Source organism: Choloepus didactylus, chromosome 1 (assembly GCF_015220235.1).
Source record: "Choloepus didactylus isolate mChoDid1 chromosome 1, mChoDid1.pri, whole genome shotgun sequence".
Lineage (NCBI taxonomy): Eukaryota > Metazoa > Chordata > Mammalia > Pilosa > Megalonychidae > Choloepus > Choloepus didactylus.
The window spans coordinates 160051497-160078025 of NC_051307.1; the positions used below are offsets into that span (position 1 = coordinate 160051497).

General features: G+C 38.0%; 1 protein-coding gene across 1 annotated transcript in view; it reads right to left on the bottom strand.

The window, feature by feature from the left end:
- Positions 1–26529, bottom strand: part of PCCB (propionyl-CoA carboxylase subunit beta) — a 130461-nt gene that overhangs the window by 43156 nt on the left and 60776 nt on the right. Inside the window, exon 7 of the mRNA XM_037844497.1 lies at positions 3894–4002. Within this exon, the coding sequence (XP_037700425.1) occupies positions 3894–4002 (109 nt within the window). The remainder of the gene's footprint in view (positions 1–3893; positions 4003–26529) is intronic.

The window sequence follows — 26529 nt, forward strand, 5'->3', positions numbered from 1 at the left end:
TCTAAGATTCCGTCAGGATTCTATATGATTTTACATACCAGTAAGAAAGAAAAACTGCTGCCAGTGAAGCCCCGAGACCAGAGCATGGTGACAGGCTCTGGTGGAGGAAATGGGAAGGAGCTGCTCCTGGGCGTGTACTGGGGATGAAGCTGAATGGAGCCGATGGGTGAGAGAAAGGAATGAGGCCAGGTTGACGCCAACCTGAGATAAGGAAGGAACACTCTGGGGACAGTGAGTCAGAGAGCAGAATCAAGAGATCTGAATTTTTTTAAACCATGTTTCTTCAAATCTCAGGCTTCATTAAGAGTAAGACACATTTCTATTTTGTGTACACTAAGAAGGAAATGCTAACAATTAAATGATGACCTAGTGCCTTAACCACTGTCCAGTATGGTACATAAATCAGTCACACCCGCCTCTCAATGCTTTGAAATCTTTCACCTATTCTGAGGCAATTTCTTTCATCTTCAGTTACTCTGCTTGGTGTGTGGGAGGCAATCCTTTCACAATCTGATTACAAAGCATAACACAGATTCATATATGTGTGGGTGCTTTTTCCAAGAAAATACAGAATCGCAATCATTACTCCAACAGCAAATATATCTTCACTAGTATCAGATTAATAACCTGTTTCCATTTCCATGTCTTTCTCTATAGACAATAACTTTTCAATGCCCAAGCACAAAATAATCTTTACACGTTGTAAACTCAGCATGTTTGTCATGTAACCTCACAAAGGGGAGGAGCTGTGGCCAAGTTTGCGGGTATGTGAGCCATAACCACCACATTGTGGCTATGCCTGCCCAATGGTGACTGTAAAATGCCTTCTACTGTAAGACATACTCTGAAAAAAGTCACAAAATACAATATGTTTTTCAAAGGTCGAACTGTACATATATAAACCACACCTACTTATAACCACCATTCCAAGTACCTTTAAAATTATTTTATAGAAAATCAAATCATTTTTAATAGGCCTCTTTTTAGTAACAGTTTTAAATAGGTGGTTTGAAACAGTATGCAGCCCGGAAAAACATGTTCTTAAATCTATTCTATTCCTGTGGTGTGAACCCCTGGTATGCAGGACATTTTGATGAAGTTACTTCAATTTCGGTGTGGCAAAGCCCAATCAGGATTGCTCTTAATCCTATTACTGGAGTCCTTTATAAGCAGAATGAAATTCAGACATTTGTTGTATGTACTTGGCTGAGTAACCAATAGGGCGAAGCTACCACCTGTGGGATTATGACTCAGGGCCTCTAAATGAGAATCCCACCCAGGCAGAACAATAAGGAAACGTGAGCTGGGATTAGACCATCGGGAGATGGTTAGTTTTACTCTACTAGTGATGTGCTGTTGCCATGGTAACCCTGCTCAGTACAAGAGAAAGCCACAGGAAGCAAGAAGCTGCACATCAAAGGAACCCAGGAGAAAAGGGAGAGACCAAGAGACACCACCATGTCCGTTGCCTTGTGACAAGCTAAGGAACAAGGATCACTGGCAGCCAGCCCCAGAACACCACGGTCTTCAGGAAGAAAGCATCACCTTGATGATGCCTTGATTTGGACTTTTTCCCAGCCTTAAACCTCAAGCAAATAAGTTCCCATTGTTTAATCAGACCAATTTCATTGTATTTACTTGAGTAGCCTAGGAAACTAAAATAAGGCTATTATTTGTTTTACTAAATTTAGGATACTAAATGTACCTTTATATCTGTAGGCAATACAACATTGTACAGTCTTCCCAAATACTTTTGCCAGCTAAGGGATATTTTTAAAGACTGTCACCATTCTGTCTGGCAATGCCCTCTTCTCAGTGTCTAAAAACAATAGGATCATAGCAAATCATGCATACTGCCTCCATAACACCAGTGTGCAAATGTCCATGCATGTCCCTGCTCTCGCAACTCGCAACTGTGAAGAGGGTGAAGCTGTCAGACACACAACAAGGTAAATGGATCCTGTGGATAGCATTTTGAGTGAACTATGCCAGAAACAAAGGCAAACACTATAATGCCTCACTAATATGAACTAACTACAATGTGTAAACTCATAATTGAATCTTAGAGCACAGCTTTTCAAGGGAAGGCTTATTGTAATGGTCCCTAGATTATAAGCTCTTAAAGCAATCACATCTATTCCTGAATTTTAATGGCTATCTCCAGATCCTGAGATGCTGATCCCTTTGTGTATAACCTGATTGACCCCTGGAACACTGGGCATCTGTGTGACACCTGAAAGTCAGAGCTAGAGCTCGGCAGATAAGAATGTCAGTACTAGCACATATAGCAACCATTAAAAAAGCTGAAAAAGAGTCCAGACTTCAATTAGAGATATAAATGAAGCAGATCTAGTTAGGACTAGGGCAAACTGGGCCAAAGGGTAAAGGACGATACTGACCGTGTTTTAAAACTTCCATTTTGTGTGGGACCAAGGAAAGAGATGTTTATTTGGTGCAGGATCTATATTTCCTAAACAATTTAACTCATACAGTCTGTTTAAATACCATAATTACATGAAAGTTTGAATAGGAAGTGAGACCTGGTAGGTTTGTACAGGTTAGTGTGAAATAGCGACACGTCCCAAAGTATTTTGGGCAGAGAATAAAAATATATATGCATGGCCCCCCTGAGGAGCCGGGGAAAATGTGGAAGAGTTGGACTTCCTCACCTGGATTGTTGCTGATGTTCTCACAAACACTGAGGACTGAAAGTTTAGTATGCCGAGCCCTCTATCATGGCGCTTGCCCTTATGGAGCTCGTTACTGCAAAGGAGAGGCTAAACCTGCTTATAATTGCGCCTAAGAATCTCTCCGAGTACCTCTTTGTTGCTCATATGTGGCCCTCTCTCTCTAACTAAGCCAACTCGACAGGTGACTTCAATGCCCTCCCCTCTACGTGGGACCTGACTCCCAGAGGTGTAAATCTCTCTGGCAACACAGGATATAACTCCCGGGGATGAATCTGGACCTGGCATCGTGGGATTAAGAACATCTTCTTGACCAAAAGGGGGATGTGAAATGAAACAAAATTAAGTTTCAGTGGCTGAGAGATTCCAAAAGGAGTCGATAGGTCACTCTGGTGGGCACGCTTACGTACTACATACCCTTTTTAGGTTTTAATGAATTGGAATAGCTAGAATAAATACCTGAAACTGTCGAACTGCAACCCAGTGGCCTTAACTCTTGAAGATGATTGAATAACAATGTAGATTATAAGGGGTGACAGTGTGATTGTGAAAGCCTTGTGGCTCATACTCCCTTTATCCAGTGTAAGGATGGATGAGTAAAAAACTGGGGACAAAAACTAAATGAAAAATAAGGTGGGGGGGTGATTTGGATGTTCTTTTTTATCTTTATTTTTCATTCTTATTCTTGCTTTTTCTGGTATAAGGAAAATGTTCAAAAATTAGATTGGGGTGATGAATGTACAACTATATGATGGTACTATAAACATTGATTGTACACCATGGATGACTGTATGATATGTGAATATATCTCAATAAACCTGAATATAAAAAAATACCATGAGATAATGGAGGAAATGTTACTATTATCAATTTATAACATTAAATAATTAAAGTAAATTTCTTAGGAGTGATAATATTATTGGGCTTATTTTTGATGTGTCTTTTATACATACATATTGAAAGATCAATGGATGCAAGAATTTGATATCCAGACTTTGATTAAAAATATTTACTGTAAGGTGGGGGCCGTGGAGAGTATGTGTAAACTTAGGAAAACTATACTGACTCTGTGTTTAAACTGGTATTTGCTCCATGGAGGTTCATTATGCTGTTCTCTCTCTCTCAGTTATATATTTGTACTTTTCCATAATAAAATGTTTTTTGTTTAAGAAAAAAAACAGTAAGATCAGACATAGGGCCTCTTACCTGACAAAGTGGTGTGGGTCTTGGCACCACCAAGCTCCTCTTGGGTAACATTCTCATTGGTGACAGACTTTACAACATCTGGACCAGTGATGAACAGGTAGGAGGTGTCCTGAAATCAGAGATTTCCAGAAACATCAATCTCAGAACACCAGAGCTGGACAAAGCTCACAGAGCCGACTACACAAAAGCAAAGGTTTGGACGTAGCTCAAAAATGCCCATACAGGCTAAATTCCAAGTTCTCTCTGACTCATTAACTTTTTATTTTAAAAGAAGCTTTGTTCCATAAGTCTATCCCAGCAAAATGACTTACAGGGTGGCTAACATTTCAGGGTGATTCATCTGTAGAACACAATAATTGGTGGCCCTTATCCATTTCTTCTCGTGCACCAAGCATGCTCCTAAGCACAAGGATCATGCAGTGAGTCTAGGTACTATCACCACCCCATTTATAATTGAGGAAACTGAGGGACCAAGAGGGAATGCACTTCCCTAGGATGAACTAGCTGATAAAAGGTGAAGCCACTTACAGACAATGATAATCAAGGCTTTGGTGTTATAGCGAATGACAAGCTTTTCAATTTTAGCTTATTTAAAGACATTAAAGGTATATTGTAAAAAATTTAAACAGAAGAATAGAGGACAGAGTAGAAAGTAAGTCTACTTCCCAGCCCTAATCTCCAGGCTTCCCATACCCCTTCCAATACCAAATGCCAATCACTGTCAGCTTCTTATCTTTCCCTCCAGAGACATCTATGCATAAATGAGCACTAATGTACACATTTGCCCTCTTATTATCTTTCTAACACAAACATTTTCCTTTTAACACAGTGTCCAATACACAGTTTCTACAAATGCTTTTGTTTGTTTGTTACCATGGTAGTATAGTTTGAAGAACATTCCTCATTAGAACAATAGGATATGTCTCATAATTTATTTAATGTCCCCTACTGAGGGTCACTTAGGTTGTTTCCAGTACTTTGCTATTCTGCAATAAATGTCCTACTACAGTAATCTCTAGGTACATGTGCTAGTATAGCTGCAAAACAAAATTGTATAGTGGAATTACTATATTCAACAGCATAAGTATTTTCAATTTCATGCATATTGTTAAGTTGCCTTCAAAAGGAGCGGTACAAATTTACATTCCTAGCACTAAGGGTATAGGTGATTCCCCTATATTTCTGACAAAAAATTTAATATTTTAAACTTTTCTGCCTCATAACTAAAAATACTGTCACATTTCAGTTTTAATTTTCACTTTGCTGAGAATGCAGTAGGAATCTTTTCATACTTTTAACAGGCATGTGTATTGCATTTTCTGTGAACTTGCTGTTTATTGTTGCTCATTTTTATATTGGATAGTTGGTTGTTCATATACAAAGTAAGTTAATCCTCAGTCTGTCATATGTGCTGTAATTTTTTTTATCAGTTTGGCAATTGTATTTTCACTATCTTTATTATGATTTTGTGTTAGACAAAAATTTTCAATTCATACACAGTAAAATGCATCAATCTTTTGTGTCACAGCTTGGAATCTTATGTAACTTATGTTACAGTGGGATCTTGATTATGAAGGTCTTCTTCGTTCCACACAAGACTAGTAAATGAATGTTCATAGTATTCATTTTTTTTTGTACTAGAGAAGTTATAAATTTTCAGAAAAAACTCATGCAAAATGTACACAGTATGCCTGTATGCGAATGTGGTGGAAAAGCGAAGTTTAGAGTCATGTATGTCACCAGAAGGAAAGTTGGAGGTTAAAACATGGGAATGTACAAAACAGTGAATCTTGTGGGGGACAATGACTGTGATTAACTATACGTATATTAAAAAGTTCTTTCATGAACTAGAACAAATGTACAACACTATTTCAAGGAGTTAATAACAGAGGGGTCTATAGGAAAAATGTACCTATTAAACCTATAGACCATAGTTAACAATAAAGATATTTTCTTTCATCAACAGTAACAAATGTACCACACCAATACTATGGGGCAACAGTAGGGAGGGATAAGGGGTATGGGAGAATTTGGGTTTTCTTTTTTATATTTCTTATCTAGAGTAATGAAAAATGTTCTAAAATTGATAATAGTGACGTATGCAGAACTATGTGATGATATTATGAGCCAACGATTGTATACTTAGGATGATTTGTATGGTGTGTGACTATATCTTTATAAAATTGCATTAAAGAAAAAAAATGGTTTAAAAATAAACTAATTTTTTTAAAAAAGTACATCATTCCCATATACTCACCCCTCACTCACACGCAGTTTTTAACTATTATTAACACTTTCCATTAGTGTAGTACCTTTGTTACAATTGGTAAAACATTATAATAATTATACAATTAATTACAGTCCATAGTTTAAAAGTCTTCACTCTTTGTGTTGTATAGCTTTATGTTTTAAATTTTTATTCTGATAAAATATGTACAACTTAAAATTTACCATTTTAAACCTTTCAAATATTCAATTCAGTTGTTAAATTACTTTCACAATGTTGTGCTACCATCACCACCATCCATTACCAAAACTCTTCCTTCACCCTAAACTGAAACTCTGTACTACTTAAACATTAACTCTCCATTCCCAACCCTTACCTTGGCCACTGGTAAACATTATTCTACTTTCTGGCTCTGAGGATTTTTATATTCTAATTATTTCTTATCAGTGAGATCATATAATATCTTTCCTTTTGTGTCTGGCTTATTTCACTCTACAGGATGTCTTCAAGGTTCATCCATGTTGTAGCATATATCAGAATTTCATTCTTTTTACAGCTGAATAATATTCCATTGTATGGATATACCACATTTGTTTATCCATTCGTCTGCTGATGGACACGGGTTGCTTCCACCTTTTGGCAATTGTGAATAATGCCACTATGAATATTGGTGTGCAAATATCTGTTTGAGTTCCTACTTTCAATTCTTTTGGGTATATACCTAGAAATGGGATTGCCGGGTCACATGGGAATTCTATACCTAACTTTTTGAGGAACCACCAAACTATTTTCCACAGCAGCTGTACCATTTGACATTCCCAACAACAATGAATGAATGTTCCTAATTCCCCACATCCTCTCCAACACTTGTTATTTTCTGTTGTTTTAATAGTAGCCATTCTAATGGGTGTGAAATGTATTTCACTGTGCTTTTGATTTGCATTTCCATAATATCTACTGATGTTGAGCATCTTTTCCTGTGCTTATAAGCCATTTCTTTGGAGAAATATCTATTCAAGTCTTTTGCCAATTTCTTAACTGGGTTGTCTTTTGCTATTGAGTTGTAGGAGTTCTTTGTATAGTCAGGATATTAAAACCTTATCAGATATGTGGTTCCCAAACAATTTCTCCCATTCTGTAGGTTGTCCTTTACTTCCCTGACAAAGGCCTGTGATATCCAAAAATTTTGAATTTTGATGAGGTCCTAAATATCCTGAAGATGTTTCCCTATTTTTCTGCTAGGAGGTTTCAGTTCTGGTTCCTATATTCAGGTCCTTTGATCCATTTTGAGTTAATTTTTGGATATGGTGTGTGGTGGTTTCAAGCTGTTATGTACCAGAAAGGGCCACGTTCTTTTAATCCATACCTGTAGGTAAAGATGTATTGTGAGTGGGGCGGGGCCTTTTGATTAGTTATTTCAGTTGAGGCATGTTCCACTGTGTATCTTAATCTCCTTACTGGAGCCCTTTATAACAGATGAAATTAAGAGGTCATACAGAAAAGCCCCAGAAAAGCTAAGAGAGGACCCACAGAAGCTCAGAGAAAAAGCTACTGGAACTGAAGCTAAAGCAATGAAACACGAGAGCAAAGGACCAACAGATGCTGGCCATGTGCCTTCCCATGTGACAGAAGTGTCCCGGATGCCAGCAGCCTGTCTTCAGAGTCCAGATATTATCCTGTTGATGCCTTGAGTTGGACATTTTCATGGCTTTAGAACTGTAAAGTTGTAAGCTAATAAATCCCCATTGTTAAAAGCCAGTCCATGTCTAGGATATTGCATTTCATCAGCTTTAGGAACTAGAACATGGTGTGAGGTAGTCTCTTTGTTCAACAGGCTATTCTTTCCTAAGTGAGTGGTCTTTGCCCCATTGTTAAAAATCAGTTGGCCATAACTAACTATAATGTGTAAACTCATAATTGACTCTTAGAGCACAGCTTATCAGGGGAAGGCTTATTGTAATGGTCCCTAGATCGTAAGCTCTTACAGCAGTCACATCTATTCCTGAGTTGTAATGGTTATCTGCAAATTCTGAGATGCTGAGCTCTTTGTGTATAACCTGGTCGGTCTCTGGAACTTTGGGTATCTGTGTGACACCTGAAACTCAGAGTCAGAGCTCAGCAGCTATGAATTTCAGTATTGCCTCATACAGCAACTGTTTAAAAATGCTGAAAAAGAGTACAGACGTCATTTAGAGTTATGAATGAAAAGGATCTGGTTAGGACTAAGGCAAATCAGGCCAAAGGGTAAAGAAGAATACTGTTTTAAAACTTGAACTTCTGTGTGAGACCAAGGGAAGACAGGTTTATTTGGTGCAGGATCTATATCTTCTGCACCACACTAAATAATTTAATTTGCACAGTCAGATTATTCAAACACCATAATTACATGGAACTTTGAATAGGAAGTGAGATATGGTAGATTTGCACAGGTTGTAGGAAATCTCGATACATCCCAAAGTAATTTCAGCAGACAACACAAATATGTCTGCAGGGCCCCCCTGGGGAACTGGGGAAAAATGCAGAAATATTGGGACCTCCCCTCGTGGGTTATTACTGATATTCTCACAAACTTTGATGACTAACAATTTACTAGGACTTTCTGGTGACATACGTGACTCTAAGCTTCCCCTTTCCACCACATTCGCACACCGTTCAGCACTGTTAGTTATTCTCACAATAACGTGTTACTGTCACCTCTGTCCATTTCCAAACACTTAAGTTCAACCTAGTTAAGATTCTGCTCATAATAAGCAACCACTCTCCATTCTTTAGCCTTGTTCTGTATCCTGGTAATGTATATTTCATATCTATGAGTTACATATTCTAATTAGTTCATATCAGTGAGACCATACAATATTTGTCCTTATATGTCTGACTTATTTCACTCAATGTAGTGCCCTCAAGGTTTCTTCATCAACCCATTTTTTTTAAAGACGGTTTTGTTCACACACCATACATTCCATCTTAAGTAAACAATCAATGGTTCCCTGTACAATCACGTATTTATGCATTCACCACCATCACCACTATCTATATAAGGACATTTCCATTTCTCCCACAAAGAAGGAATAAGAGTCAAAGAAGGGAGAGAGAAAAGAAAAGGAAACAAAAGAAAAAAATGACAGCTAAAAAGAAACAAAACCAAAGATAGAATTAAACTAAAGTAGAATAAAAGAATCAGACAATATCACCAATGCCAATAGTCCCATACCCCTCCCTTATGTTCCCCTCTTATAGGCATTTAGCTTCGGTATACTTCCTTGTTACATTAAAGGAAGCATAACACAATGATTCTGTTAACTATAGTCTCTAGTTTGCATTGATTGTATTTTTCAACAATACCACCCCATTTTTTTTAACATCTTGAAAGGTTAACATTCATTTGTTCTCCCTCATGTAAAAACTTATTTGTACATTTTATCACAATCGTTGAGCACTCTAGGTTTCACTGAGTTATACAGTCCCAGTCTTTATCTTTCCTCTTTCCTTCTGGTGTCCCACATGCTCCTGACTTTCCTCTTTCAACCATACTCACAGTCATCTTTGTTCAGTGTACTTACATTGCTTTGCTACCATCACCCAAAATTGTGTTCCAAACCTCTCACTCCTGTCTTTTCCTATCTGTCTGTAGTGCTCCCTTTAGTATTTCCTGTAGAGCAGGTATCTTGTTCCCTTACTCTCTCATTGTCTGTTTGTCAGAGAATATTTTAAACTCTCCCTCATATTTGTAGGACAGTTTTGCCAGATATAGGATTCTTGGCTGGCGGTTTTTCTCTTTCAGTAGCTTAAATATATCATGCCACTTCCTTCTTGCTTCCATGGTTTCTACTGAGAAATCCGCAGAGTCTTCTCAAGCTTCCTTTGTATGTGATGAATCACTTGTCTCTTGCTGCTTTCAGGATTCTCTCTGTCTTTAATGTTTGATAATCTGATTATTAAGTGTCTTGGCGTAGACCTACTCAGGTCTATTCTGTTTGAAGTATGCTGTGATTCTTGGAACTGTAATTTTATGTCTTTCATAAGAGATTGGAAATTTTCATTGATTATTTCCTCCATTATTGCTTCTGCCCCTTTTCCCTTCTCTTCTGCTTCCAGGAGCTCCATGACACAGACATTCATGTGCTTCGTGTTCTCATTCAAATACCTGAGACGTTGCTCATACTTTCCATTCTTTTCCCTATCTGTTCTTTTGTGTGTAGGATTTCAGGTGTCTTGTTCTCCAGTTCCTGCGGGTTTTCTTCTGCCTCTTGAAATCTGCTGTTGTATTTTCCCATTCTGTTTCTCATCTCTTGTGTTGTGCTTATCATTTCCATAGATTCTGCCAGTTGCTTTTTTCAAACTTTCAATTTCTACCTTATGTTCGCCCAGTGTTTTCTTTATATCCCTCATCTCTTTTGCCATATCTTCCCTGAACTCATTGATTTAGCTTTTGATTTGATTTAGCATATTTATTTGAAAATCTTTAATTGATTATTTCATTAAAGTGAAACAATATCTCAAGTGCATCTTGATTGAAGTGTAAGTTTGCTTTGACTGGGCCATATCTCCGCCCTTTCCAGTGTAGTTTGTCATCCTCTTTTGTCTGGGCATCTGGCTTCCCCAGTTAACCGCAATCAGATTTTCCCAGACCAGAACGGATTCAGATCTCAGAATGGGGTTATATTCAGTTTCAAGTCTCTCTGAGGGTTTGTCTTACAGACTGACAGATTTTCCTGTGAGGTCTCTAGCCACTGTGTTTTTCCTAACCTGCCCACCAGGTGACATCTGTCAGCCTGTCACTCCCCACTGGCCTAAGGAGGTGTGACCCTTTAGTTTCTGTTTTGGCTGTTTTCCCCCAGGCTCTGGGGTCTGAGTTCCAAAGGGAAGATGACAGTATAACTGGACCCCCCTCCTTCCTCTTAGGGAAGATACACTCCCTAGGGAGTTATCTTCTGCATTTGAGTTGTTCTTTGTCTCTCTGACTCTGTTACGCCCACCCTTGTCTGAGTCAGAGTGCTGCGAACTGAAAATCGCTGAGGCTCACTCCACTGAGCCATTCAGGTTGAGAGAGAGAAAGAAAAGCCCACTTTCAGAGCCAGTCCATGGTCCCCCTGTTTCATCTGTCAGCCAGAGATAGTACTTGGTCTTCTGGGCTCCCTTCCCCAGGAAACAGGAGTTTTCTGGCTCTTTAAGGTCAGTTGTTACTAAAAGCCTCTGTCTGCTTCTCAAGGGGCTTCTCTATGTTTATAGCTTGTGTTCAGCATCCACATTTGTTAATTAAAACGCCACTTGGAGCAGAGCTGAGCTATATTCGCTTGCTCCATGACTGATGGTTGCTCCCACAGCGAGGTTTTGCAGCTCAGCCTGCCGTGGGGTAGAGGGCCCCCAGCACAGTTCCATGGTTTCTACTTACAGATTTTATGCTGCGATCTCAGCCTCTCCACCCAATCCAGGCTGGTGCATGATGTGTGGACAGTCACGGTTGTCCCCCAGCAGTTATTTGAGATCATTTACTAGTTATTCCTGGTTGTTTATTAGTTGCTCCAGGGGACTAACTAAACTCCACTCCTCTCTATGCCGCCATCTTGCCCCTCTCCAGAACCATGCTACTTTGATTAGTGTAACTTTGCAATAAGTTTTAAGATCAGGAAGTATTAGTCCCCCAACTTTGTACTTCTTTTTCAAGATGTTTTTGGATATTTGGGACACTTTACCCTTCCATACAAATTTGAAGATTGGCTTTACCATTTCCGCAAAGAAGGCTGTTGGAATTTTGATTGAAATTATATTGAATATCTAAACCACTTTGGTCAAAATCGATATCTTAACAATACTTAGTCTTCCAATCCATGAACACAAATGCCTTTCCACTTCTTTAGATCTTCTCTGCTTTCTTTCAATAATGTTTTGTAGTTTTCCATGTACAAGCCATTTATATCTGTTCTAGTTTGCCAATGCTGCCAGATTGCAAAACACCAGAAATGGATTGGCTTTTATAAAGGGGGTTTATTTGGTTACACAGCTACAGTCTTAAGGCCATAAAGTGTCCAAGGTAATGCATCAATAGAGTACCTTCATTGAAGGATGGCCAATGACATCCAGAAAACCTCTGTTAGCTGGGAAGGCACATGGTAGGCGACTGCTCCAGAGTTCTGGTTTTAAAATGGCTTTCTCCCAGCACGTTCCTCCCTAGGCTGAAGCTCCTCTTCAAAATGTCACTCTCAGTTGCTCTTGGGGCATTTGTCCTCTCTTAGCTTCTCCAGAGCAAGAGTCTGCTTCCAACGGCCATCTTCAACTGTCTCATCTGCAGCAACTCCCTCAGCTCATGCGCATTCTTCAAAGTGTCCCTCTTGGCTCTAACAAGCTTGCGCCTTCTGACTGAGCTTTTATAGGGCTCCAGTGAACTAACCAAGGCCCATGCTTAATGGGCAGGCCACGCCTCCATGGAAATTATCTAATCAGAGTTATCACCTACAGTTGGGTGGGTCACATCTCCACAGAAACACTCAATCAAAGAATTACAATCTAATCAACACTAATAGGTCTGCCCACACAAGACTGCATCAAAGATAATGGCATTTTGGGGGACATAATATATCCAAACCAGCACAATATCCTTAAGGTTATTTCTAGATAGTTGATTCTTTTAGTCGCAATTGTAACTGAAGTTTTTCTTGATTTCCTCTTCAGATTACTAGTGTAAAAAAAATACTACTGATTTTTGCATGTTGATCTTGTACCCTGCCACTTTGATGAATTCATTAATTAGCTCTAGCAGCTTTGCTGTGGATTTTTCAGAATTTTCTATTTATAGAATCATGTCATCTGAAAATAGGGGAAGTTTTACTTCTTCCTTTACAAATTGAATGACTTTTATTTATTTTATCCTTATTCCCGATGTTAGGGGGAAAGCTTTCAGTCTTTTACCATCGAGTATGTTGTTAGCTGTGGGTGTTTCATATACGCCCTTAATCGTATTGAGGTAGTTTCTTAACCTAGGTTTCTGAGTGTTTTTATCAATAAAGGGTGTTGGATTTTGTCAAATGCCTCATCTGAGTCAACTGAAAAGATCACGTGCTTTTTTATCCTTCGTTCTCTTAATGTGGTGTATTACATCAAATGATTTTCTTGTGTTGAACCACCCTTGCATACCTGGGATAAATCCCACTTGATCATGGGCTATATAATTCTTTTTTTTAATGCAATTTTATTGAAATATATTCACACACCATATAATCCCTCCAAAGTATATAATCAAAGGCTCACAGTATCATCATATAGTTGTGCATTCATCACCACAATCAATTTTAGAGTATTTTCATTACTCCCCCTAAAAATAATAAAGACAATAAATAAAAATAAAAAAGAACACCCAAGCCATCCCATACCCCTTATCCACCTCTAATATTTATATAATTTTTTGTCTTTATTCTATTACTCATCTGCCCATACACTGGATCCCGGGAGTATCAATCACAAGGTTTTCACAATCTCACAGTCACACAATAAAAGCTATAAAGTTATACCATCATTATCAAGAATCAAGGCTACTGCATTACAGATCAAAAATTTTGAGTAATTCCTTATAGCTATTCTAATACACTAGGAACTAAAAAGGATTATCTACATGATGCATAACAATAACCTCCAGAATGACCTCTTGACTCCATTTGCAATCTCTAAGCCATTGAAACTTTATGTTGTTTCATTTCTCTTTCCCTTTTTGGTCCAAGAATGCTTTCTCAGTCCCACAATGCCAGGGCCAGGCTCATCTCTGGGAGTCCTGTCCCACTTTGCCAAGGAGACTTAGCACTGACATACAGGCTCCCCAGTATGTGCATAGGGGTTACTCTGCTCCCTCCAGAACAAGGCCAGGGACCCATGATAAGAACACAGGCCAGTGCCACACCGCACTGGGAAGAGGGTGGCAGAGAGGCCAGCGAGGGTGTCATGAGCTTTTCCTACTATTTTTAAGTTATATTTTCTTGATTTGGCACTCCCCAAATTATTGCAACCCTTTAGTTGTTTTCTGAAGTTCTGAGGAAGACGGCTCTGTGAGTTTTTGCAAGTTATTCAAAATTTCTGTGGAGGGATCTGAACCCTGGTGCATCTTATACTACCATTTTGGTCATGCAGGACATGCAACTTTTTTATAATAGTCACAAACTGGAATCAACCCAAATGTCTATCAACAGGTAAATCAATAAATAGACTATCGTATATTCATTTAATGGAATACTACTTACTACTCAACAAGAAAAAGAATGAACTACTGATCCGTGTAACAATGGATGAATTTCAAATTAACTGCATTAAGCAAAAGAAACCAAACCCCATAAATAGTATATACCGTATAATTTTATTTCTATAAAGTTCCAGAAAATGTAAATTTATCTATAATGAAAGAAAGCAGATCAGTGGTTACCTGAAAACAGGACTAGGAGGCAGTGAAAGATGGATTACAAAGATACATGAGGAAAATATGGAGGTGTTGGATATGACCAGTATTTTGACTCTGGTAACGGTTTCATGGTTGTATATATATCTCAAAACTCATCAAATAGTACAGCTAAAATGCATACAGTTTACCATATATCACTTATACCTCCATAAGGCTGTAAAAAATTATACAGAAATATAAAAGGCCAAGAATAGTGCACACCTCTTAAAGAAGAATAAGGTAGGACAACTTGCTCTACCAGATATCAGTATCTGATATAAAGCCATTGTAATTAAGACAGTGTGGTACTGGCTTAGGGATAAACAAGTAGAACAACAAAACTCAGTGACAAACCCTTGATATATGGACACTTGCTTCATGATGTATGTGGCACCACAAAGCAGGAAAGGAAGTTCTTTTCAATAAAAGGCTTTGGGTTAACTAGGTACCTACTTCATACCATGCACAAAAATCAATTCCAAGTGATGAGGCTTAAATTAAAAGGGCAAAACAATAAAGCTTTTAGAAAAAATAAGAAATCATCTTCTTGACCTCAGAGTAGGAAAAAGTTCTTCAAGAATTAAAACACACTACCCATAAATGAAAGTATTTCTACATCTGACCTTAGTTTACATGTCAAAAGGACAAGGGTACCAGCTTAAATGGGCTCTCAGTGGTTAAGTTAGAGACAAACTGAAGCATCAAAATACATATTGAGTCATGAAATAGAAATCACTGAATAAAACAGGAATTCATGAACTCATATTAATAATAAATAAATAACATAAACAAAAGCCCAAGGAAGGAGAGCTCTTCTTTGGAGAGATTGCTGACTAATGTGGAGGGAGTGGTAAAGTTAGAAAATGACCCATTTTCTACCCATCAAAGTAAAGACTGGTTCAGGAAAAAATCATCAACTCCAACTAAATCAAGAAGAAAAGGAAGCATGCAGAGCAAAATATTGGCATGGTCTCAAATTATCTCCACACAGAGTGTTTATCAGTTGCAAAAGGAAAAAATAACTACAAAACAGAGAAACTGAACATCTTAAGCAGGTGGTCAAATTAATATTGCCAATAGAGGCAGAGGGACACAGCTTGCCTCCAGATGTGATACTCTGAGGACACATTTCTTATGTAGAAGACAGGCTGAGGATGGCCAACCTACATTAATCATAAGGAAACATCAGATAAACCCAAACTACAGAAGAATATGTAAAATAATTGGCCTGAATTATCCCAAAATATCAATATCACAACTAAGAAAGTTCACGGAACTGTTCAAGATTAAAAGAGACCAGGAAATATGAAAACTAAATGTAATATGCAATCCCAAAATGAATTCTGTAATGGAAGAAGAAAGAGTTCTAAAGGATAGTATTGGGACAACTCTCAAAACTGGAATATTGAAGGGAGAATAAAAGTATCCTAACAGTGCTAAACTTCTTGAATTTCATAACTGTGATTATACAAGAAAACAGCCTAGAAGGAGGGGGCAAGATGGCAACATACAGAAGTGTGGTATTTAGTTAGTCCTCTAGAGCAACTAAGAAACAACCAGGAACAACTAGTAAATAGTCTGGAACAACTGCTGGAGGACAACTGCGACTGTCCACACATCATACACCAGCCTGGAATAGGTGGAATGGCTAAAATCGCAGCATAAATGCTCCAAGATGAAACTGTGGATCTGCGCCGAGAGCCCCCTACCCCATGGCAGGGTGATCTGCTACACCTCACTGTGGGAGAAAGCAGCAGTCCTGGAGCAAGCAAATATAGTTCAACCTAGCAGCAACCAGTGTTTTAATTAGCAAATATGGACTGCTGAATACAAGCTACAAACATAGACAATCCCTATCAAGCAGCAAAGTACCCCAAGGTCACTTCCAGTAAAAAGAAGTGAGGCTGACGGAGAAAAAAAAAAAATACAGAGGCTTTTGGAGACCATTGACCTTAGAGAGATGGAGGGCGCCTGTGTACCAGAAAGGGAACCCAGAGGACCGATGCTGTCTCTGGCTGATGGGCAAAACTGGGGGGCTTTCTTTCCCTTTTCTTCCCTCTCGATCTGAGTGGCTCAATGGAGAAACCCTCAGCCATTTTCAGTTCGCACCACTCTGACCTAGACAGGGGTGGAGTTAACAGAGTCAGAGAGACAAAGGAGCAATTCAAATGCAGACGATAACTCCCTAGGGAGTTTACCCTAAGAGGAAGGAGGTGGGGCCCAGCTTAAGTGCCTATCCTCCCTTCAAAACTCAGACCCCAGGGCCAAGGGAGAAACAATCAAACCAGAAACAACCTAAGTTGAGAATGCAAGGGTCCCCACCTCTATCACCAGTGGGGAGCAACAGACTGACAGACAGGTTAGGAAAAGCACAGTGGCAAGAGGTCTCCCAGGAAAATCTGTCAATCTTCTATGACACACCCTCAGGAAAACCTGAAACTGAATACAGCCTCATTATCAGACCTGAGCCCATTATGGTCTGGGAAAATCTGACTGGGGTAATAAAGGAAACCAGATGCCTAGAAAACAGAAAACCACAAACTACAATAGGAAAAGCAAAGATATGGCCCAGTCAAAGTAACAAACTTACACTTCAATTGAGATACAGTATTGAAACAACTAATGCTAAATCAATTCAATAAGTTTAGGGAATATATGACAAAAGAGATGAAAAATACAAAGAAAACACTGGGCAAACATAAGGAAGAAATTGAAAGTCTGACAAAACAACTGGCAGAATCTATGGAAATGAACAACACAAGGGATGAGGAACACAATGGAGACATACAACAGCAGATTTCAAGAGGCAGAAGAAGATATTTGGGAACTGGAGAACAAGAAACCTGAAATCCTACACACAAAAGAACAGATAGGGAAAAGAATGGGAAAATATGAACAACATCTCAGGGAACTGAATGACAACATGAAGTGTATGAATATATGTGTCAAGGGGGTCCGGGAAGGAGAAGAGAAGGAAAAGGGGGAAGAAGAAATAATGGAGGAAATAATCACTGAAAATTTCCCATCTCTTATGAAAGACATAAAATTACAGATCCAAGAAGCACAGCATACCCCAAAGAGAATACATCTGAATAGACCCATACCAAGACACTTAATTATCAGATTATCAAACATCAAAGACAAAGAGAGAACTCTGGAGCAGCAAGAGAAAAGCGATCCATCACATACAAGGGAAGCTTGATTAAGACTGTGTGGCTTTCTCAGTAGAAACCATGGAGGCAAGAAGACAGAGGTGTGATATAGTTAAGAAACTGAAAGAGAAAAAACACAAACCAAGAATTTTATATCTGGCAAAACTGTCCTTCAAACATGAGGGAGAGTTTAAAATATTCTCTGACAAACAAGACAATGAGTTTGTGAACAAAATATCTGCTCTACAGGAAATACTAAAGGGAGCACTACAGACAGATAGGAAAACACAGGAGTGAGAGGTTTAGAGCACAATTTTGAGTGATGGTAGAACAATAATCTAACTATACTGAACAAAGATGACTGTGAGAATGGTCAAAAGAGGAAGGTTAGCAGCCTGTGGGACACCAGAAGGAAAGGGGGAAAATAAAGACTGGGACTGTATAATTTAGTGAAACCTAGATTGCTCAACACTTGTTATAAAATGTACAAATATGTTTTTACATGAGGGAGAACAAATGAATGTCAACCTTTCAAGGTGTTAAAAATGGGGTGATACTGTTGAAAAAAACATAATCAATGCTCCTACAACTCAATGACAATAGTACAGACAGCCCAATTATAAAATGGGCAAAAGATATGAAAAGACAGTTCTCTGAAGAGGAAATACAAATGGCCAAGAAACACATGAAAAAATGTTCAGCTTCACTAGCTATTAGAGAGATGCAAATTAAGACCACAATGAGATACCATCTAACACCGGTTAGAATGGCTGCCATTAAACAAACAGGAAACTACAAATGCTGGAGGGGATGTGGAGAAATTGGAACTCTTATTCATTGTTGGTGGGTCTGTATAATGGTTCAGCCACTCTGGAAGTCAGTCTGGCAGTTCCTTAGAAAACTAGATATAGAGCTACCATTCGATCCAGCGATTGCACTTCTCGGTATATACCCGGAAGATCGGAAAGCAGTGACACGAACAGATATCTGCACGCCAATGTTCATAGCAGCATTATTCACAATTGCCAAGAGATGGAAACAACCCAAATGTCCTTCAACAGATGAGTGGATAAATAAAATGTGGTATATACACACGATGGAATACTACGCGGCAGTAAGAAGGAACGATCTGGTGAAACATATGACAACATGGATGAACCTTGAAGACATAATGCTGAGCGAAATAAGCCAGGCACAAAAAGAGAAATATTATATGCTACCACTAATGTGAACTTTGAAAAATGTAAAACAAATGGTTTATAATGTAGAATGTAGGGGAACTAGCAGTAGAGAACAATTAAGGAAGGGGGAACAATAATCCAAGAAGAACAGATAAGCTATTTAACGTTCTGGGGATGCCCAGAAATGACTATGGTCTGTTAATTTCTGATGGATGTAGTAGGAACAAGTTCACTGAAATGTTGCTATATTATGTAACTTTCTTGGGGTAAAGTAGGAACATGTTGGAAGTTAAGCAGTTATCTTAGGTTAGTTGTCTTTTTCTTACTCCCTTGTTATGGTCTCTTTGAAATGTTCTTTTATTGTATGTTTGTTTTCTTTTTAACTTTTTTTTTCATACAGTTGATTTAAAAAAGAAGGGAAAGTTAAAAAAAAAAAAAAGACAAAAGACAAACAAGGAAAAAAAAAAAAAGATGTAGTGCCCCCTTGAGGAGCCTGTGGAGAATGCAGGGGTATTTGCCTACCCCACCTTCATGGTTGCTAACATGACCACAGACATAGGGGACTGGTGGTTTGATGGGTTGAGCCCTCTACCATAAGTTTTACCCTTGGGAAGACGGTTGCTGCAAAGGAGAGGCTAGGCCTCCCTGTATTTGTGCCTAAGAGTCTCCTCCTGAATGCCTCTTTGTTGCTCAGATGTGGCCCTCTCTCTCTGGCTAAGCCAACTTGAAAGGTGAAATCACTGCCCTCCCCCCTACGTGGGATCAGACACCCAGGGAAGTGAATCTCCCTGGCAACGTGGAATATGACTCCCGGGGAGGAATATAGACCCGGCATCGTGGGATGGAGAACATCTTGACCAAAAGGGGGATGTGAAAGGAAATGAAATAAGCTTCAGTGGCAGAGAGATTCCAAAACGAGCCGAGAGATCACTCTGGTGGGCACTCTTACGCACACTTTAGACAACCTTTTTTAGGTTCTAAAGAATTGGGGTAGCTGGTAGTGGATACCTGAAACTATTAAACTACAACCCAGAACCCATGAATCTCGAAGACAGTTGTATAAAAATGTAGCTTATGAGGGGTGACAGTGGGATTGGGAATGCCATAAGGACCAAACTCCACTTTGTCTAGTTTATGGATGGATGTATAGAAAAGTAGGGGAAGCAAACAAACAGACAAAGGTACCCAGTGTTCTTTTTTACTTCAATTGCTCTTTTTCACTCTAATTATTATTCTTGTTATTTTTGTGTGTGTGCTAATGAAGGTGTCAGGGATTGATTTAGGTGATGAATGTACAACTATGTAATGGTACTGTAAACAATCGAAAGTACAATTTGTTTTGTATGACTGCGTGGTATGTGAATATATCTCAATAAAATGATGATTAAAAAAAAAAAAAAAAAAAAAAAAACACAATCAATGCAAACTAGAGACTACAGTTAACAGAAACATTTTATTATGCTTCCTTTAATGTAACAAAGGCAATATACCAAAGCTAAATGCCTATAAGAAGAGGATATAAGGGAGCAGTATGGGACTCTTGGCATTGGTGACATTATCTGACTCTTTTATTCTACTTTAATTTTTCTTTTCTTTTGTTGCCCTTTAGCTGTCATCTATTTCTTTTTCATTTCTCTCAACCTTTTTGATTCTTCCTCACTCTTTGTGGAAGAAATGGAAAAGTCCTTATATAGATACTGGTGATGGTGGTGAATGCATAACTACTTGATTATACAGGGAAACACTGTTTACTTAAGACAGAATGTATGGTATATGAACAAAACAGTCTTAAAAACAAACAGGTTGATGAATGAACCCTGAGGGCATTATACTGAATGAAATAAATTAGACACAAAAGGATAAATACTGCGTGGTCTCACTGATATGAACGAATTATAATATGTAAACACATAGACAGGAAATATAGGTTACCAGGACATAGAACGAGGGTAAAAAATGGGGAGTGGTTGCTTATTATTGGCAGAATGTTTAACTAGGTTGAACTTAAGTGTTTGGAAATGGACAGAGGTGACAGTAGCACATTATTGTGAGAATATTTAACAGTGCTTAACAGTGTGCGAATGTGGTAAAAAGGGGAGGGTAAGAGTCACATATGTCAACAGAAGGAAAGCTGGAGGTTAAAATATGGAAATGGATAAAACACTGAATCTTGTGGTGGACAACGTCTGTGATTAACTGTACAAATTATTAGAATTTTCTTTCATGAAGTAGAAAAAATGTATGATACTATAACTGGAAGTCAATAATAGAGGGGTATATAGGGAAATATACCTACTACAAACTATGTACTACAGTTAGTAGTTGTTCTGGTTTGCTAATGCTGCCAGAATGCAAAACACCAGAGATGGACTGGCTTTTATAAAAGGGGGTTTATTTGGTTACACAGTTGCAGTCTTAAGGCCATGAAGTATCCAAGATAACAAACACATCAGCAATTGGGTACTGTGCTGGTTTGAATATATTATGTCCCCCAGAAAAAGCCATATTCTTTGACCTTCCAATGAAGGTCCCAATTGCTGATGTGTTACCTTGGACACTTCATGGCCTTAAGACTGCGACTGTGTAATCAAATAAACCCCCTTTTATAAAAGCCAATCCATTTCTGGTGTTTTGCATTCCAGCAGCATTAGCAAACTACAACAGGTACCTTCACTGGAGGATGGTCAAAGGTGTCTGGAAAACCTCTGTTAGCTGGGAAGGCATGTGGCTGGTGTCTGCTCCAAAGTTCTGGGTTCAAAATAACTGTCTCCCAGGATGTTCCTCTCAAGGCTGCAGTTCCTGAAAAATGTCACTCTCAGTTGCTCTTGGGTTGTTTGTCCTCTCTTAGCTACTCCGGAGCAAAAGTCTGCTTTAACAGCTGTCTTCAAACTGTCTCTCATCTGTAGCTCCTCTTCTCAGCTCCTGTGTGTTCTTCAAAGAGTCCCTCTTGGCTGTAGCAAAGCTCACTCCTTCCGTCTGAGCTTATATAGTGCTCCAGGAAACTAATCAAGACCCATGCTGATTGGGTGGGGCCACACCTCCATGGAAATTATCCAACGAAAGATTTTGCTCACAGTTCAGTGATCACATCTCCACAGAAACATCCAATCAAAAGTCTGCAAACCAATCAACACCAATACGTTTCCTGCCCACACAAGACAGCATCAAAGATAATGAAAGTTTTGGAGGATATAAAACATCCAAACCAACGCAGTAGTATTTTAACATACGTCTATCAACAGTAACAAATATACTAGGACCAATGCTATGAGTCAATAAAGGAGGCGGGGTTAAGGGTATGATGCAACCTACTCTCAAATGGCTGAGGAAAAATTAAAATGATAATGTGTGAATGACACAGCAAGAACACAAATGATAAACAAAATGTTAAAAACTGATGAATCAGGGTAAAGGGATTACAATCATTCCTTGTACGACTATTGCAATTTTTCTATAAGTCTGAAATTAATTAAAGAAAAATCATTTTTTTTTAAAAAAGCATCAGTTCAACAAAAGACAGCAAGGGAAAAATGGAAGAAGGAAAAAAAACATGCCACAGAGTGGGAGATGATACTCACAACATATATATTTGATAAAGAACCTCTTATATCCAAAATATACAAAGAAATCCTAAAAAATAAACAATAAAAATAAAAGGAAAACCCTCAACTTTAAAAAAATGAGTAAAAAGAGTTGAACAGACCGTAACAGAAAAAGAAACACACAAAACGGTGCTCAAGCTCATCAGTCATAGCACTGGAAATTAAAACCATTGAAAGAGATCATATCACATGTATCAAACTGCAAAATTAAATCATCACAAGTGCTGACAAGGATATAGAACATCACACATTGCTTGCAGAGGGTAAATTGCTGTAATCACTTAAGTAAACTGATACCATTTCTACTCAAACTCTTGCAAAAAATTGAAGAAAATAGAACACTACCTACCTAAGTTTATGAAGCCAATATCACTCTAATACCAAAACCAGGTAAAGATCCTACAAGAAAGGAAAACTACAGGCCAGTCTCCCTCATGAATACAGATGCAAAAATTCTCAACAAAATACTTGCAATTTGAATCCAAAGACACATCAAAAAAATCATACACCATGACCAAGTGGGGTTCATGAAAGGCATGCAAGGATGGTTCAACATAAGAAAATCAATCAATGTAATACAACACATTAACAAATCAAAAGGGAAAAAACAAATGATCATCTCAATAGATGCTGAAAAAGCATTCAACAAAATCCCGCATCCTTTTTTGATAAAAACACTTCAAAAGGCAGGAATTGAAGGAAACTTCCTCAATATGATAAAAGGCATATATGAAAAACCAACAGCCAGCATAGTACTCAATGGCGAAAGACTGAAAGCCTTCCCTCTAAGATCAGGAACAAGACAAGGATGCCCACTGTCACCTCTTTTATTCAACATTGTGTGGGAAGTGCTAGCCAGAGTAATCCAGCAAGACAAAGAAATAAAAGGAATCTAAATTGGAAACAAAGACGTAAAACTGTCATTATTTGCAGATGATATGATCTTATATCTGGAAAAACCTGAGAAATCAACAACACAGCTACTAGAGCTAATTAGCAAATTTAGCAAAGGAGTGGGATACAAGACTAATGCAAATAAGTCAGTTATGTTGCTATACACTAGAAATGACCTAATTGAAGAGACACTCAAGGAAAAGATTCCATTCTTAGTAGCAACTAAAAAAATCAAGTATGTAGGAATAAACTTAACCAAGGATGTAGAAGACCTATACACAGAAGACTATATAACTTTACTAAAAGAAATAGAAGGTGACCTAAACAGATGGAAAAATATTCTGTGCTTACAGATAGGAAAGCTAAATGTCAATTCTACAAAACAAAAACTCATCTATACATTCAATGCAATTCCAATCAAAATTCCAACAACCTACTTTGCGGACCTGGAAAAGCTAGTTATCAAATTTATTTGGAAGGGAAAGATGCCTCGAATTGCTAAAAATATTCTAAGAAAAACAAACTGGAAGGACTGACACTTCCTGACTTTGAAGCTTATTATAAAGCCACAGTAGTCAAAACATCATGGTGTTGGCACAAAGACAGACACATTGATCAATGGAATCATAATGAGAAATCAGAAATAGACCCCCAGATCTACGGTTGACTGATCTTTCATAAGGCCCCCCAAACCACTGAACTGGGACATAACAGTCTATTCAACAAATGGGGCTGAGAGCTGGACAGCCATATCAGAAAGAATGAAAGAGGACCCCTACCTCACACCCTACACAAAAATTAACTCAAAATGGATTACAGACCTCAATATAAGAGACAGTACCAAAAAACTCCTAGAAGATAATGTAGGGAAACATCTTCAAGACCTTGTATTAGAAGGTCACTTCTTAGACCCTACACCAAAAGCACAAGCAACAAAAGAAAAAATAGATAAATGGGAACATTACCACTAATGTGAACTCCATGAAAAATGTAAAATAAACAGTTTATATTGCAGAATGTAGGGACCCACAGATAGACAGCAAATAGTGAAGGCGGAACGATAATCTAGTAAGAACAGATAAGTTATGGAGGGTAAAGTTAATGTTATGGAAATGCTCAGGAACGACTATGGTTTGTTAATTTTGGGGGGGTATGATAGGAACAAGTTGGCAGCAATGTAGTTATTTTAGGTTAATTGTTTTTCTTATTTCTTTGTTTGGTTATAGCTTATTTTCTTGGAGTAGGGTAAGAATATGTTGGAAGCAATGTAGTTATTTTAAGTTATTTGTCTTTCTTATTCCTTTGTTTTGGTTTTGTTTGAAATGTTTTTTTATTGTTCATTTTTTAATTTTTTGATAAAGTTAAAACATTAATGAGTATTAAAAAAAGTAAATCTAAGATGGGAGGAAGGGGAATGGAATGTTTTGAATGTTTTTTATTTTAATTTTCATTTTATTTTTTAGAGTAATGAAAATGTTCAAAGATTGATTGTGGTGATGAATGCACAACTAAATGATGATACTATAAACAACTGATTGTACACTTTGGAGGACTGTATGTTATGTGAATATATCGCAATAAAATTGCATTAAAAAAAACAACATGGATATATGCTAAAATCATAAGCCAAAAGGTATACATGAAAAAATGCATATTTTACTATTTCATTTTACATAAAGATGAAAACAGGCAAATGTTGACAGATTTTAACGGAGAAACTGACATTAATAGAAGATTTCAAATACCCACTTTCAGTAATGGACAGAACACCTAGGAAGAAGATACATAAGGAAACAGAAAACTTGAATGATACCCTAAACCAGATATATGCTAAGACACATCTAAGAACACTTTTCCCAATAGCAGCAGAATACACAATTTACTCCAGTGCACATGGGTTATTCTCCTGGATAGACCATGAGTTAGGTCACAAAACAAGCCACAAGAAATTCAAAAATATTGCAGTAACATGATATGTCTTTTCTGATCACAACTGAATAAAGCTAGAAATTAATAAGAGGTAGAAATGGACAATTCAAAAATATGTGGAAATTAAACAATGTGCTCTTAAACAACCAAAAGGAAAAGAGGAAATAAAAACAGAAATTAGGAAATATCTTGAGAGGAATGAAAATGAAAATACAATATACAAATCTTATGTGATACAGCAAAAGCAGTGCTGAGATAACAATTTATACCTCTAAATGCTTATATTAAAAAAGAATAAAGATGTCAAGTCAGAGACCTTAGCTCAAAAATAAAGGATCTACAAAAAGGAGAAAAAACTAAACCCAAAACCAGGAGAAGGAAGGATTAATGAAGATTACAGAGGAGATAAATGAGTGGGAGAATAAAAAAAAAAAATGAGACAATCAACAAAACCACAAGCTGGTATTTGGAAAAGATCAAGATCAACAAATCTTTAACTAGACTGACAAAGAAAAAAAGAGAGAGGATACAAACTACAAAAATCAGAAATGAAAAAGGAGACATTACTACTAACCCCACAGAAATAAAAAGGACTATAAGAGGATACTATAAACAACTTCACACCAACGAATTGGATAACTGAGAAGAAATGGACAAATTCCTAGAAATACACAAACTACCTACACCAACTCAAGAAGAAACAGAAGACCTCAATAAATCAAACACTACTAGAGAGACTGAATCAGTAACCAAACCACCACCACCACCACCCCCCAAAAAAGTCCAGGACCAGACAGCTTCACAGTGAATTTTACAAAACATTCCAAGAAGAATTAACAACTATCCTGCTCAAAGTCTTACAAAAAAAAATTGAAAAGAAAGGAAACATCCCTAACTAATTATATGAGGCCAACATCACCCTCATACCAAAACCAGATAAAGATAACCTGAAGTCAAGAAAAGTGCAGAGGCATGAGAGATAACTCTACGCAGACCCACAGCCAAGACCCCCTGTGCCAAGAACTGGCCATAGCAGCAGGCAGAAAAGCAGGCAGGAGGGGATAACTTTCCATGTCCTGAGCAGCCATCTTTGCAGCTAGCTTGGAGACATTCCTTCACAGCACTGCTGCTGAGAGCTTCCTTGAAGGAATTCGGGATTCGGCAGGCCTGTGACAAGCATCCACTCTTCCCCATTGGAAGCCCACGGTGTGCACAGCCTAGAGGCAGAGGTG